General features: G+C 35.0%; 1 protein-coding gene and 1 non-coding gene across 2 annotated transcripts; both read left to right on the plus strand.

The window, feature by feature from the left end:
- Window positions 1-1,942: 1,942 nt before the first annotated feature.
- On the plus strand, window positions 1,943-15,603 carry LOC113504318. Its single transcript, XM_026886574.1, has 6 exons — window positions 1,943-1,970; window positions 4,572-4,763; window positions 5,502-5,662; window positions 13,667-13,754; window positions 14,885-14,911; window positions 15,312-15,603. The coding sequence occupies exons 1-6, from the start codon at window positions 1,943-1,945 to the stop codon at window positions 15,449-15,451; spliced, it is 636 nt and encodes a 211-aa protein (XP_026742375.1). The 3' UTR covers window positions 15,452-15,603.
- Trnad-guc lies at window positions 15,097-15,168 on the plus strand. Its single transcript has one exon. It is a non-coding gene; the product is annotated as a tRNA-Asp (tRNA).
- Window positions 15,604-17,073: the final 1,470 nt, after the last annotated feature.

Genomic DNA, 17,073 nt, shown 5'->3' on the forward strand with positions numbered 1-17,073 from the left:
TCGTGCATAAGTCCGGCTCAAACTAGGCCGGTTTTTGAACAACTGTACACAATCAAATACAATGATTTGCTGTTGTTCTTTTTGGCAACAAAAAAGTCTTCACACCTATAGTTAAAACAGTAGTTGATAGAATAGAAGAGATCCGGGATGTTTTTGTTGATGGAATTTATTAGAGTTTCACCCCGGATCCAAAGAAAGTATAGTTAGAATATATTAAATACAAACTCCTATATTTTAAGGTAAAAAAAGATACAAAAAAAATGACTCCAAAAAGTAAACCAAAAAGAAAAGAATTGAATTTTCTTTATTAAATGATACCACGGTATACTCACGCGTATTTATCGGGATTGCCCGACTAGTTTCGGACCCAACCGGAGTCCTTAATCATGAGCTGACGCGGCGGGCGAGCGAGTGGAACTCTTACTAACTACCCGAAATTAAATTATCTTCGCATAAAGCAAAACGTATTTTCATTAAGTTAAATAGAAATGATTCAATAATATATTATATTAAATTCTCGTGTCACAGTGTACGAAATTGAACTCCGAAACGGCTCGACCGATTCTCATGAAATTACGTTTAATTAAGTCCGAGAATCGGGTAACATCTATTTTTCGTAGCAATTTTTTTTTCCTAAAACTCATTTGTATGGCAAAACAACGTTTGCAAAAAGCTAGGTATTTAATAATATTGTAGTCGTTGCCAAGGTTATAATAGAACAATATTAGTAAAGTATCAAATTACTAAATGCATACAAATTAAGTAACCTCCGTTTTGTAGATAGTTGGTTAAAAATACTGGCCCTTTATAAATTGCGTTGTGATAAACGACTGTAGTCGCTGAGTTGCTGACACTACAAAATCCAAAAGTCATTTTATTTTGATTTCGCTGCATGCATTCTGATTTGGAGAAAGTATTGTGGTTACAACAAATGATATTTTTGAAAATGTTTTCTCCTTTCTTTCTTAACAATGAAAATAAAAAAAAAGTTTTCAGACTATTTGCAACCGCTAAATTGTCTGAAACTAGACAACAATAATGTTTTTTGATGAACTGTAATTTCTAACTCTGGATAATTATAAAAACCTATTAATGACTATGTTAATTAAATAAACCCCTAATAAAGCCCCTGAAATCATATTGTAACCACGTCACATATAAAAAAAGAAAATACCAGGAACGTCAGCAAAAGCTTAAAGTCTTAAAAACATATCTCAGACGTCAGTGGATGTTTTCGTGTCCTTCACTCTCGGGCAATGCTCATTAGTACTTCTCTTTCGCACGCTTAAGCGTAGCGTAATAAATTAGGTCTGTATCTGATACAAGATCACTGATACGAGCTCTTTCATTTGATGCTCATATAATATAGGAAGTTGTAAGATGTAAAATATGTATTCAGCCATCTTGGTCTTATTTTTATCTATACTTCTATACTCTATACTAATATATAAAGCTGAAGAGTTTGTTTGTTTGAACGCGTTAATCTCAGAAACTACTGGCCCGAATTGAAAAATTCTTTTTGTGTTGAATTGACCATTCATCGAGGAAGGCTTTAGGCTATAAACCATCACGCTGCGACTAATAGGAGCGAAGATACAATGGAAAATGTGAAAAAAACAGGGCAGGTATAAATCATAACTTATATATTCTACCAACGGGGACGAAGTCGCGGGCAGCAGCTAGTAATATAGGAAGTTGTAAGATGTAAAATATGCATTCAGCCAGCTTGGTCTGATTTTTATATAACATATCCATGTACACTCATCGAATTCTCTTTTCAAGTTAAATACTCGTAACACACAAGCCGGGTCAGTCGTTCAAGAGCATGCCACAGACAAACATACTGACATACTTACAAACAGTTACAGATACGCTAAACTTTTAATACCCAGTCGTTTCGTGTGGAATCTCTAGACTGGTTTCTTATCTTATTTATCTAATAATGAATATACCTCATAATTCTACTGTCCGTATGTATGTATATCACTCAACTCTTAAACAGCTGGACCGATTTGAATGATTTTTTATGCGTTTGTTTGCATCCTGGATAATTTAGATTCATAAATTAGCCCGATCCACACAACCCCGTAATTTTAGGGTTTTCTATTTATAATCAATCTATGAGATTATTTAAACCACTTTATGACACACACACATACACAAACATTACTTGTTAAATAAAACTCTAAAAAACTACTCTTAAAACTATCTTAGTGACGCAAATGAAATTCAAAGCCATCTAATCTCTCAAGAACTTGAACAAAAAATCATGCAATTATTCACTACACATCTTGTAAAAGTAATTATGTTAAAAAGTAGCCCATTTTGAGTCTAGACAGTAATTGCCTAGGCCGTAGACATGTTGAAAAATATACAAAAAGTATAGATGTAGAGTAGATGTCTACTTATTTTGAGATTTAAGGCCTGAAGTTGGAACCAAATTACATTTCTAAACTCTATAGTGCCAGTAGCAAATGATTTAATCTTCTAATATATAAAATTCCCGGGTCACGATGTTAGTTACCGTACTCCTCCGAAACGGCTTAACCGATTTTTATCAAATTGTATATGCGTATTCAATAGGTCTGAGAATCGACTAACATCTTTTTTTCATACCCCTAGGTGTTAAGGGTTGCTCACACTAAAAAACAATATTTCATTTTTTCAACGAAATTTTTTGTTTTTATTTTTTTATAATGTGGCATTAAAAAATACATACAACTAGAAATAATTTATTAGGCAAAACAATGTTTGCTGGGTCAGCTAGTGTATAATAAAAATGATATTTCGTTTCGCTTGGTCACATGATTTAGAAAGAAATAAAAGATAATGTTTTCCACACTAAAAAAATTCACATACATTCAAGTCATATGCACATGTTTCAGAAGGCACGTTAAATTGTAGGTACCGGCTGTTATCCAACATCTTTGACATTCGTTACAGGTCAACAGAAGCTTGAAATATCTTACAACCAATCAAACGAAGGGGTACGTATCGTGTTGCCCAGGTAACTGGGTTGAGGAGGTCAGATAGGCAGTCGCTCCTTGTTAAACACTGGTACTTAGCGGAATCCCGTTAGGCTGGAAGACGACCCCAACAATAGCTGGGAAAAGGCTAGGCCGATGATGATTCAAGTCACATGCACAAGACACCCTAATATGTGCATGATGAATTTCATACATAACATAAAAATGTTCGTCCTGTACCTTTGTTTAATTGCCGTCTCATTAGGCTGTGGAATAGTGAGCGCGACCGCTTTTAAATTGCACTATAATACGTACTGCGTGACTGCTCACAATAGTTCAAGAAACAAGGTATTTTTTTCAGAAATTCCTCTCTTTGGAATATAATCCTTGTGTCTTGATGGGTTTTAAAAGCATTCAAGTCATATGTACACCCAAACTTAAAACAAACATTCGTGGATCACACAGACGCTTGTCCTACGCGGGGATCAAACCCATATCATACGCAAAATGGCCGGCATAAAGGTTGACAATTCGGTTATTCGTGCCGTCAAAATCATTATCCTAAATTTACTACTCAACACTAAGAAACGTTAATCTGTACTATATCGTATATCAAAGCTTAACTTTCGCTTTTAATCGCATGTCATTAATTCTACTCTACACTTTTTTACTTATTTTTTTAAGACAAATAAAAAACAAAATGTTGTACCGACATTCAGTCAACAATCCTAATGAGCAATGCCATTAGTTTAAAAAAAAATTGGCGCTTCGTAAAAGGTTACGGTCGGAGGGAAAAGTAATGTCAAATTTTTGACAGATGTATTTATTTTTTTATTTCATCTTTAAGCACATGTATCATCGTATTCTACTTACTCGTAGGACTATTCGATAGATTTAAGATGATAAATTGATGGAAAAAGAACCACCGATTTTAATAAATTATGTTTGTACCTAGATATTTAAAGCATTTTAAAGTAAGGCATATAAGACTTGGCGGCTGGATGGAAAGTAAAGCGAATGACAAAAAAATTGTCGAGTTAAGCGGTCACTAAAATTGTTGGATAATCAATAGTCATCATCATAATAGGTCATGTAAAGAAATAGGAACCAGACTACTAATTTACCACTTAACATGGAATCACTCAAAGAAACTAAATTAGCACCTACATAATAAGTTCTAAAGTGCGTAAATGTTTTTTTTAGACATTATATCTCATCTAGAACTTACCTTCAGCTTTCCCTTTTGAAACGTGATATACTTACATTCTTAGGCCAACGAATCATTATAAAGAAAACCATTACATGCGATCTAGTTTAAAAACAAGAAAAAACATAAAACTACTACATATTTCATTTATCATCCATCAGACAGAAAATCCATTTCATACAGACCTCGATTTTCACGAAACCCTCCTTAAGTTAGGGATCCAGTCATTTTTGTCGAATCCTAAGTACTTTCAATTTTTGATTCGAATATATCCGTACATTACTTACAGTTGTAATTTTGGACTCGTAGCGAACGCGCGCATCTAAAATTCAAAATGGCCGTCATGACATATGTTTATTTTTTAATTTTTTGTTCGAATTTTCAAATCAATTCGGCAGAAAGCAGTTTAAAAGTAGGTCAAGATGAAAAGTTTTTAAGTACAGTTAGTGGTTCTATAAGTTTTTTGGTAAAATGCCTGGAGAGGTTTAATGATGAGCACATAGGGAATAGTCCTATTGGAAGGTTTATTCATTATGAGGATCTGAAACCTGAGTTTGGAGTGGGAACTAACAGGGGTAAGTCCGGAAAAACTTAATTATTATCCTTACATAATTCCATATAATATAAAAGGTAAAAACGCAACCTATATTACATATCTGTCTGTCTATCACCACCCGGAATAGCATGAAACGTGACAGCTAAAAATAAAAAAAATACAAGTAATCTATTTGTGTTGCCACGAAAATAATAAAATTGAGGTAAAGCAAGCAAAGGCGAGCTTTTGTAGTTTAGCCAATATAATAATATCTACTTGTATAAATAAACGTGCTAAAAGGACGTGTATTTATAGACAGGTAAATCAAGTGGATCAGAATGATTTTTCAGTATGGATGAAACTGTGGTAAACCTAGCCAGAGTTAAAAAAGAGCTAAAAGATCCTTAACACAGAGTGGAAAGCTGAAATTACGACATAAATAAAAGGTGGCCAGAAATCAAAAATTCAAAATTGAGAGTTTTGAATGAAAATGGTCTTTTCCCAGAAGTAGGATCTCAAACGGGTCCTTTAAAAACACATTTACATTCTACACCATTTCCGTCTGGGCTTTCTCGGCACTGACGATTTTGATATATTTTTTTGTAAGGATAACATGAACTTTAAGAAGTGACAAAGGAAATAGGCCTCACTTTTAATAAGAGCCGCATTTTCAATCCTAAATTTTTCACGTTTAGAAAGTTGGTGAAAGCGCGCTGAAAGTGCAGTTTCCAAACGCGAACGGCTTTCAGTATTCTCAACCCCGAAGTTTTACTAAAGGTGTTTCTATCTCCAGACGGAAGGAATATGAAGAAAATGGGCGTTGCTCTGGTGCCTCTTGTCTTCCACTTCGGAGCCACATCCACTTGGATCCTGTTGACTGGTCTCCTTGCTGCCAAGTCTGTAGCCATCGGCCTGCTTCTGCTAGTCTTCAAAATCGCTGTCAGCTCTGCTAAGGTAAGCATTTTGAAATAGGGATGATGACTGGATATAAAAATGGATAATTCAAAAGTATTGGGCACGTATTTTTTCCATTTTCACGAAAACTAAAATTGACAAACATTTAATGCTTTAAAGTTAAGGGGACTGGTGACGTAACGATATGATAAATTTATACTCAATCGTGACGTCACGCGTAAGTTTCATTTACTGTAATTTAGTCAAGTTATGTTTGCGGGACAAATTAAAAAATACGTATCTATTATTATACAATAAACTACAAGACGGAAAAAAAAATTGTCAACATCCCTATTATAGTCTACCATTCATTTTTGCAAGACACTTTTCAAGACTGACTAAAGCTTTTCAAATCAAAGCAGACGCGTACACTTGAAGCGAAAAATCTCATATAAAAAACCTTACCCTAGTTATATTTCAACAATCGTTAAAGTTACCAAATAACGATAAAAAATCAAATGTAGAAATGACATTTCGTTTCGTTATGTCACGTGTCACACTTTGACATTTCATTTAAATAAATTCTGTGTACGTTAACGATTGTTTCAATGTATCTTGGCTAGAGGGGCTGATACATACAGGAATTGGTTGGCCTCGACTCTGCTATTTACAATGGCTAATTAATTAATGAAAATTTGATAAAAATGATACTTTTTTTATTCTCCTCAGCATTTTAGGAACATAATAATAGGAAAATTATTGAGTTTTGAGTCTCAATTTAGCCTGTGTAGCGCCCCGTTCTGAATTTCTAATTGTTGTATTAGAAAATATAGTCATTGGGGTTTAGAGTAACAAATTCAGTAAAGCAAGCTTTTCTAAAACCAGAGTTCATTTGTATCAAGACAGTTAATAAAAACTGTTATTTTTAAACGGCGTATTCTAAAAATAGCAGAGTTTTTATTAACTCGACGTAAAAAACCTATTGGTTATATTTAGAATCGATTGAATTTATTAGGCAGTCTACTTAGATTCCATTGCTTTTTTTAGGCATTTTCGTATTGACGTGCGTGCGGCTCAGTTTAAATTTATTTAACTTTTTAAAATCGAACTATTTTCTTATAAAACCTTATTAAAACGCAGTCGAATAATAAAAATGGGAAAAATGAAGCATATAAAAAAATTAAAAATACAGTTTTTATATGACTTAAAATATCTAATAGGATAAATAATAAATTCAACTAACTCTTGTTAAATATTTAATTCCTTTAGGAGTCAATCCAATTGAAACGTTTTGCTTCAAATTGTTTTATAGTATTAAACTAAATGATGATTATTTCGTTTTGGGGGCAATGCTATTCAAATAGCTAGTTATAAACATTATTTGCACATTGCGTGACTGCTAATCTGAAAGAAATCAACGCCATTTTGAATCTAGCTCCCGTATTAAGTACAGACATAATGTAGAAGCTAGATTCTTCGTCTTAAAGAAATATTAATGCGAATTTGGCAGATGAGATGAAAAGAGCTCGTGGCCAAGTTATAACTGCACAAGTTAATCGATCACACAATAAGCTACGCTTGACCTGGTCGGTCCGAAGATGGGTGACCATCTTTGCCTTAACGAGTTCCTCCGTTTATCGGAAGGCACGTTAAATTGTGGCTCCCGGCTGTTATTTCTACATCTTTGACAGTCGTTACGGGTAGTAACTAGTAGTCAGAAGATAGAAAGTCTGACTACCAGTCTATCTAAGGGGTTACCGTGTTGCCCAGGTAACTGGGTTGTGGAGGTCAGATAGGCAGTCGCTCCTTGTAAAACACTGGTACTTAGCTGAATACACTGGAGCAGTTAGACTGGAAGCCGACCCCAACATATTTGGGAAATAGCTAGGATGACGATGATTTGAAAGAGAGATGTCGCTCTACACCGTGTATATCTCTGTCACGCTTCCACAACCATGATAATAGGTACTTTAAGAGTGGTGACAGACCCTCTGAATGTTGAACTATCAATCCTGTCCTACTAATAGGATAAATGTTAATTAATGCGGACAACATCACATACATTGTTCTGAACCCAAAGTAAGTTGCTGAAGCACTTGCGTTACAGAATTCAGATACAACGAAGGTACCACAAACACCCAGACCCGAGACAATGTAAAAATTTGAGTTTTACATTGGCCCGACCGGGGATCGAACCCGGGACCTCAGAGCTAGCAACACCTTGAAACCGGCGCGTACGCCACTCGACCACGGAGAAAATTTGAAAGCTAATGAAAATGTGTGGATGTATGTTTGTCATTCTATCCCGCAAACACGGCTGGAACGATTTGGTATGTAGACAGATGATTTTCAGGACTGACACATACTTTTAATCTCGATTTTATGTTCCTGGGATCATTTCCGATTTATACCGGGCGGGCCCGCGGGCAACAGCTAGTACTTACATATAGTTTTTGAGTCATAGTTCTCGCTAAGTTGTATTGAGATTTCTAAAAGCAAGATATGTAATTGAATAGTGTCTAAAAAAATCATGTCAAGCATTTTGATTCTTTTTTAATCTTTTGGTCATCCAATTACGGTTGATTTTAAATACGCAACAGCTTAACCTTCTTGGTTAGTTAGTTTCTCACTTATTTTTAGTTATCGGGAGAGCGTAACATAGATATAAACAGTTAGGTATACTTATATAACTACCACCTTCAGTGTGTTGTGGAGTTCAGAAAGTCTGTCAAGTTGATCATAATAATAATTGTGAATTAAATGTGAATGAAAAGAGGCCAAAACTCAGACCAGTAGATAATTTAATCATGACAGGCCTGTTGGTCTCGTATTTAGTGAGCCTGTCTGCTGTTCCTGAGGTCGTGATTTGTTTATTGATAAATTTACACTCCTTCATCCACAGTACAAGCTTATCACACAGGGCTGACAGCGCACTTTTGTCACGCTCGGCAACTTAAAAAGTGTTTGATTAGAAACAAAGCTCTTTCCTTTTTTTCTATTCATGTTCCGATACTATCCCTGCTAATCCCTACTAATATTATAAATGCGAAAGTAACTCTGTCTGTCTGTCAGTCTGTTACGGTTCACGTCTAAATCACTGAACTGATTTTAATGAAATTTGGTACTGAGATAGAGTTGACCTCGAGAAAGAACATAGGATAGTTTTTATCCCGGACTTTTGAAGAGTTTTCTTGGAAACGCGATATAACCGACCTCGACGCGGGCGAAAAGCTAGTATCTTATAAAAAATTAATGCTTACGCATTTATAATCAGTGTGATGTTTAATTAACTTGTCAATGAATGGAGTGTTGATTGCTTGTACGTTTTTTTTTTAACTGTGGGCCTACCGCCCGACGCTTTCCACAAGCTTAATAATATTTTGACAGTCCTGTTGGTCTAGTGGCGGGTGACCCTCACTGCTATACCAGAGGTCGTGAGTTCGATTCCCACTTAGGACAAATGTTTGTGTGATGAGCACGATCGTTCATTCTGGGTGTAATTTATCTACATTATGTATGTATTTAGAAATATATAAGTATGATTATCACTTGTCTAGTACTCATAATGCTAACTTTTACCTTGACACTAGATGGCGTTGTATGAAAGTTTTGGAATATTATCATTTGTATCTCTTATCATTCACGGGATAACTTCATGAGAAGAGACCCGGTCCTTTTTAAAGACGTGCAGAGGGACACAGGTCCAACATGCAGAGGCCTTGTTGAGATCTTTAATCTGAAATACGATCGGGTATGTACTATATTATTATTAACGACAATGTAGCCAGTATCAATCGTTATATGCCAAAAAAATCCTCTGTCAGACAGATTTCCAAAAAAAATCTGTTAGCTATCTAAGTATTTTTTCTTATCTTTCTTAAACAAAAAAGGAGCACCATAGACCGAGTCTAAATCTCGTTTGACGTCATTTAACAGTAAAGTTTTTACCGACCAGTGACGTCATTGCGCACTATTATTAGTCCCGCCTTCTATGTCTCACCTCATCTGTGACGCTAGTATTTTTTGCTCTATATAAAAAACGAACTATACCTGAACATAAAGAGATCATGGTATATAGCATAAACACCTACTCTGCTTCGCACAGGTCTCTTCCTGTATAGGGTAGGTTTGAGCATTGATCACCACGGTAGATGATTGCGGGTTGTAATTTCAAAATTTCAAATGAAATTAGTGTGGGACGCCACTTGTGTCGATACTCTTGCGCCATCTCACCTTCCTGGTTCTTCGAGCTGCGCTGGCTCTGCTGCCGCGGCTGCTGAAATACTCAAACGGCGCAAATATGGTAATCTAGTTGGTAGTTACTTCTTTGAGCCGTTTGGGGTTTAAACTTTTGGGCGCTTGGCTTAAAACGCTTTTTAAAGACCTAGCAAAGCGTCTCTTGACTTCTCGTGACCCAAAGGTTGGCTTTTACCTCGCTCAGAAGATTAGCATTGCCAGTCAACGTGGCAATGCTGCCAGCCTTTTGGGCACACTCCCAGCAGGCGGCGATGCCGATGAATTTTTTGATGCATTGATTTAATTATTGTTTGTTGGTTTTTTTTTTGTATATAGCAAATGATTGTACTGTAAAAATTTCAAATTACAATATTTGGTATCCAGGTTTCCTCACGATGTTTTCCGTCACCATTTGTCAGTGGTGTCTTAGAATAATGAAGAAACTGCATAAAACTTCCAAAAATTACCAAAAAAGAACGATTTCCGCACTAAGGAATTTAATATTTGTGTCGTGAGATGATTCACAAACAACAAGCATTCGTGGATCACACAAATGCTTGTCCTACGCGGGGATCGAACCCGCGACACGTCGCGCGGTTTGGCGTAGTGGCCTGAACCACTCGGCTATCCGTACACTCAAGGTTGATTGCACGGCGACTTTTAATACTTTGCCTTTGTTGGGATCGAACCTGCAACTCGTGCATATAGATCCATGCTAAAACCACAAGGAAACCAAAACTATTGGGTTATTGTATAAATGTCTGTAGCTGTCATAATTATAAAAATGTATTTCACTTTTCTCTTCTAAATATTAAGTCTTTAAATCTATTATTAAATGATGTAACGGTTTACTCACGCGCATTTATCGGGGTAGCCCGACTAGTTTCGGACCCAACCGGAGTCCTTAATCATGAGCAGACGCGGCGGGATCGCGAGTCGAGAAAATATCTTTAAATCTAATACAGCGATACGAAAACTGTAGTCAATAAAAAGCGTCAATCTACGTCAATCCAATTTAAAAATAGTCCTTTGTTCTATCACCAAGTCTTAAAATATTTTCTTATGATTGTGGAAGCGTGATAGCGATACACACGGTATATAGCGCCATCTCTTTTCAATATCTGCACTTATATTACTTTAAGACGTGACTTTAGGTCCTCAGTTCCAAAAAAATATAACGTAAGAAAGCAATCAATATGTTTGACGTCATTGCCACTATCATTCATGAGTCGACATTGAACACAATATTAATGCGTAAGCATTTGTTTTTTATGACATATGGCAACCGAAGATGTTTAGAACAAAAGTAAAGAGTTTTGGTTCTAAGCAAAACCTCTTTAAGTTACGGAAGTGAGACAATTAGAATGGCTTATGAATAGATAGAAATTGGATTAAATTTGGTAGGTACTGTTATTCTATAATAGTGAAATTGGGGCTCAGAATGTTTCGCTTTTGAGAGTTTTGCGTTTCATCTATGAATATTTCGTGGACAGGACTTTTCAACTATGGAATTATCATCATCATCCACAGCATTTATCCACCCACTGCTGGGCATAGGCCTCCCCTTTCTCGTGCAATTTTCTACGGTCCTGTGCTAGCCTCATCCAGACTCGACCCGTGACCTTTACTATATCGTCGAACCATCTTGTCGACGACCGAGGCTCCTTGCCTTGCCTTGGCCGCCATTCTGTCACCGCCTGCCCACCTGCCGTCACCGAAATACGGAATATTAAAAAGAAAATATTTGACGGTACTTTCTTACTCTAGGATGCCATTTGAATTTAAATTTTCATTTAACAAGAGGCTAGTGAATGCCTATTCTATCCCCACTCCAACATCTACTTACTATTGAAAACAGAGGTCCAATTTTCTTTTGTTGTTTTGTCTATGCTCGCATCGCATCAAAAGATTTTTAAGAATAGGCCTATGCCTTCTTTTATAAAGTTTTTGTTACAAAAACTTCGAAATTATAAAACCTGGTGAAGTGCGAGTCGATTTTGTTACTTTGACGGTTCCGTATATATAGATAAGTAAACACTTTTTCAAAATCAAAAAATTACACCCATAAAAATTTTGGCGTTATAAACCATTGCCCTTTTTTATTTCTATTAGTTCACACCATCAAAATACGTATATTTCCCATCATCAGCTTCAAAATCAAAAAGTTTTCATTTCAAGGAGGCTTTTTTCAGGCTCTTTCAAATCGAATTGGAGTTAGAGATTCAGTTATATAAAACAACCCGCAAAAATATAGCTTGGTGACAGACATCCAGACAGACAGCGAAGCCTTAGTAACAGGGTCCGTTCTTACCTCTTTGTACCCTAAAAATACCCAATCTCTTTGTTCATTTGGTCTATACGCCTATACACTAAAAAAAACTTTTGAAACTCGAATTTGTTGTAAGAAGATGCGTAAAAACACCGGTCATTGCACTAGTTTTGGATCATTAGAATATTCCAAACTGCCATGTTTTAACTTTCACATTATCTTACTTCTTTATTTTTAACTTTGAAAAGGACCAGATAAATCTCAAATCGAATCCAAACTTTCACTGGTACACAAAAACATATTCTATCAGAACCCCATTAGGACGACAATTCATTGCAACGGTTGCAAATTGACAATTTTGCTTCGTTGCTCGAAATAAAAACAAGATGGCCGCGTAGGCCTTTCATTTTATCGAAATTAAAAGCGAGCCTATTTGCGGTGATACGATTAAACAATAGAGATACCTATCGTATTTTTGCATCTTAAATTGCTAGCTGCCACAACAATTGATTTACTTTCTAATTTTCTAGGTAATTAATTTGTTGAATGTATGATCGACGTTTCTGTAGCTCCGTTGATTGTACAAAAAAAATTAGACAATGTTGACGTGTCTTTTTATATATAAACATTTATTAAATAAATTAACGACTAATTTATAAATATAGTTAAATTGATTTGGTTTTCTTTTTTTTATTGTTGCTTTGTTTTTTAGTCGCGTCTTATTTTTAAGTAACTGAGATTTTAGACAAAAAGACACGAAAAGATTCCTCACCTCTTCTTTACCTTGTTTGAGTGACAAATGGAGTATAAAATGGCCGCTGTCCGTTAAGTTTTTTATTTTATTCTTAATCCATAGAAATGTTTCTGCATTGGAAACAAGGTCAAGGATTAAAGCGTATTCAAACGTTCAATGATTAAATGACCGATGTTGTCGACTTCGACGCAAACTTCACTGCTTTAATCTTAACGAAGGAATCGCAAAGCAATTTTGGGAAGGGAAAACGTTCTGTACATCGTTCTGACACCACGATCAACACTCAATATAAAAAAACGACTCCCGTACTAAGGAATTTCATCCTTATCATCCAAAGATATTCAGACTCAGGACAAGCATCACGCGAAGATCGAACTAGAGATCGTTCACATCGTTCACAGTGGGCTTAGCGTGTTGTCTTTACCACTCGGCTATCCAAGCAGTGATACCACAAATCTACTTAATTTTTTAGAGTTTCCTTCTGAAAAAGTAAAAACGTTACCATATTACTGAACCACCGCTGTCTGTCCATCATATCCGTCCGTTTGTCACCAGACCGTTATAGCTAGACAGCTGATTTTTTTACAGATTATATTTTCTGTTGCCACTAAAACAACAAGCAATAAAAATAATGATTGAGGTTAAGCTACGATTGGTAAAGTCACGAATTTGATGGGTGAACAATTTCTGTAGCAAATGTTTTTTTCTTTAGCCTCTGCCGCGTAGCCCACTCCCACTTGGCAAAGGTTTTTCATCCATATAACTATACCAAACAGTATACTTATTGTACTTATTTTCATTTCAGGTGGCGTCATTCTTCACGAAGTTAAAATCCAGTCACATGCCGAGCCCGCACCACGAATACTCCTGGACACCACATGCTGAACACCACGGTAAGAAACCAACTATGTACTTTGTAAATGATAAAATTACCAAGGCCCCGATTCCGCTATTTACAATGGCCAAAATCAAAATCAAAATTCATTTATTCAAATTAGGCTACTAAGTAGCACTTTTTGAAGGTCAGATTACATTGGACAGCACCCAGTTTCGCCCACCCATCACCGCTTCCTAAGTGCTTTTGCTGTGAGAGAAGAAACGGTGCAACAAACTCCCCAGCGGCACGCTGTCTGAATGGACCAAACTGAATGGCCATAGAAATCTAAATAACAAGTATTTAGATTTCTATGTGAATGGCCGATGAATGAATGGAAATTTGATAAGACCATTGCAAATGTATAAAATTAAAATATTCTAAACATTAATACCATACATCTTATTACAAATTAACAGTATAAATCAATATTTTATACATGAAGATAATCAACAAATTATTCATGCCTATAACTGCATCTTACCTAGTTCACATTTGCATGCCTACTGGCAAAACATGGCTGAGCGAATATTACTTTTATGTCACCACTAATGTAATACCCATATTAGCAAATAAATATCTTTTATCTATACCGCTCGCGGGTACCTGATAAACATACTTATACATTTCTAAATACATACATAATAATTAAAATTCTCAACAAGGCCTCTACATGTTGGACCTGTGTCCCCGTGCAAGCCTTTAAAAGGACCGGGTCTCTTCACATGAAGTGATCCCGTGACTATAAAGAGATTTAAATAAATTACACACAAAACGTGTAAAGGACACGATCATTTGTTCTATACAAAAGATCCTGTCCATTACACGAACATTTGTCCTGGGTGGGAGTCGAACCCACGACCTCTAGTATAGCAATTAGGGCCACTTACCATTAGACCAAGAAGTTACACCAATATTATTTATCTACCATTTTCAAAGTACGTTAATAAAATGAAGTATGAAGAACATTGTGTTACTTATTATGATGTAGCAATGTAATTTATTGGAAAACACTCACACAACTCACTTTTATGGCTTATCTTATTCTCCTATCGCCAATCTGTGATAATGTCGAGCAATACTTAATCATTCACAAAAATCTCAAATGAAATATTTATTCATTCTTACCTATTTTTTGTTTATTTGCAGGTTTTGAAAGAAGCTTGACAAATATAGGTAAGGATTAATTAATATTTTAATTAAAACTATTCCAAAATTGTATTAATTTTTCAAAAACCTGATTTCAATATTTAAATATCAAATTATATTTAGATAGCTGATAAGGAAAGTCGTTTCATTGAATGTACTATCAAATACATTGTTCAAAGAACCTAATCGGTAATTTCGCATCTATCAGCAAGTCTTCGGTAGTATAGTGGTCAGTATCCCCGCCTGTCACGCGGGAGACCGGGGTTCGATTCCCCGCCGGAGAGAATCTTTTTGCATTTTGTTTTCCACTCATTTTTAATACCTTTATCATATAAAATTAATGCTTTAACAAAAGTTACCAAAAATCTAATAATTCTACTTTTTTCAGTATATTTCTTTGCTAAACTACTTTATTTATTTTTTTCAGCACCTTACCACTCTCATTGGAGTCCTTACAGTCCTCAATCAAATGAAATTTTGCCGCCATCTTATAAATCGATAACAGGTCACCATGATAGTAGTAATGAATTAGAATATTCAAAAACACCAAGCAAATCACTTAGTTAAATATAATATTAGGTTAAAGAAATAAAAAAAAAGTCGGAATCAAAAAAAATTACTGAGTTTTCTTGTGAAATAGATTTTGCATATTCAAAATGGCTGAATACTAAAATGTTTGTCTATTGCATCTTGCAATCGCTCTAATGTTTGAAAATTAAAATACATCAAAACCCGTGTCTCCGACTTTGTCATTCATCTACACATTAAAAAAAAAAATTATATTTAAGTTATATAATAGAAATTGTCCTATTAAAATAATGAATAAAGTTAAACTTTGCATTTATTTACGTTATGGGGAAAATAATTGTCTTTAAGAAACCTAGATTTGACACCTAAAATCTCTGCATGCTTATTTCTCTGGACAAGAGTTTTAGTATACACGGTGATTTTTTACTCGTCTTACAAAAGCAGCCCAGTTCATGTATCCGACGTAAAATACCCCTAGGCGCGATTATTATTTTTTTATCATCAACTAAGATAGTAAGTACGAAGAAAATTAAACAAGAGAAATCTGAAATATACTCTTAAAAATGATAAAAATGCCGCCGCCCGCGCCCCTCACCATTGTTACAAGGCTCGGACCGCGCTCGCAACAGAACTGTGTTTCTAAAAAACTACGAATTGCATCATAATATTGAATAAAAATTGCATTTTTTTTTTTCAAATCTCATAAATACCTATTTTTTTATCATGAACGTGTTCTAGTCATTGGATACGTGAACTGGACTGCTTTTGTAAGACGACTAAAAAATCACGGTGTATACAAGACTGTGACGATTATACACGCAGAAATGTAATGCTTTCTAGCCCTATGAATGAGAGTCCTTTGCCCAACTGTGGGTTAATTTAAGCTGGTATTAAATCAAGGTTTCTTTTAGTAAAGATTAACTATAAGAAAAAATGTTTATATATTTGGTTGCCATAGCAACCATGTTTTGTTAAATAAAACTGCGTTCCTATGGTAACTTTATTTATTGTAATAAAATAATGTAAAATTATGGACGGATTTTTATTTTTCCTTAATTTAGTTTAGGTACAAATTTACAAAATAATGTGTATATAAAACTGTATACAAATATACTAAGATATACGTTACAAAATATTTGAGAGCTATATGGTTAAAAAACTTTATTTATAAAAATATACAAAATATTAAATGTGCATGGAACTTCGAAAAGTATTATAACAATCTTTTTTACACTATATACAATTTATATACAAAAAAAATGTGTATAAAATAGTAAAAAAATAAATTTTGAGCTCATTAGATCACAATTATTTACAATTTTTAATATATATTTTAAACATATCATCTTTTTAGGTAACTGAGTTCAACCCAATTGTTTTACGTATAGACCGATGGGCCAACAAAATTATGTATAAATTTAAGTACATAATAAAGTTCAAATTAAAGCTATTTGTGATGATTTTATTGGAACATAATTTCTTCCATTCTTATACATGTATTTGACAAATTGAGAGCCTGGCGGATTCATTATTATGTATTTAATATCAGTTTACCCACGCGTATGTATCGGGAGTGCCCGACTAGTTTCGGACCCAACCGGAGTCCTTAATCATGAGCTGATGGCAGGCGAGCGAGTCGCTTAATAAGCGTAACTTAACTG

The sequence above is a fragment of the Trichoplusia ni genome, chromosome 21, assembly GCF_003590095.1.
Source record: "Trichoplusia ni isolate ovarian cell line Hi5 chromosome 21, tn1, whole genome shotgun sequence".
NCBI lineage: Eukaryota > Metazoa > Arthropoda > Insecta > Lepidoptera > Noctuidae > Trichoplusia > Trichoplusia ni.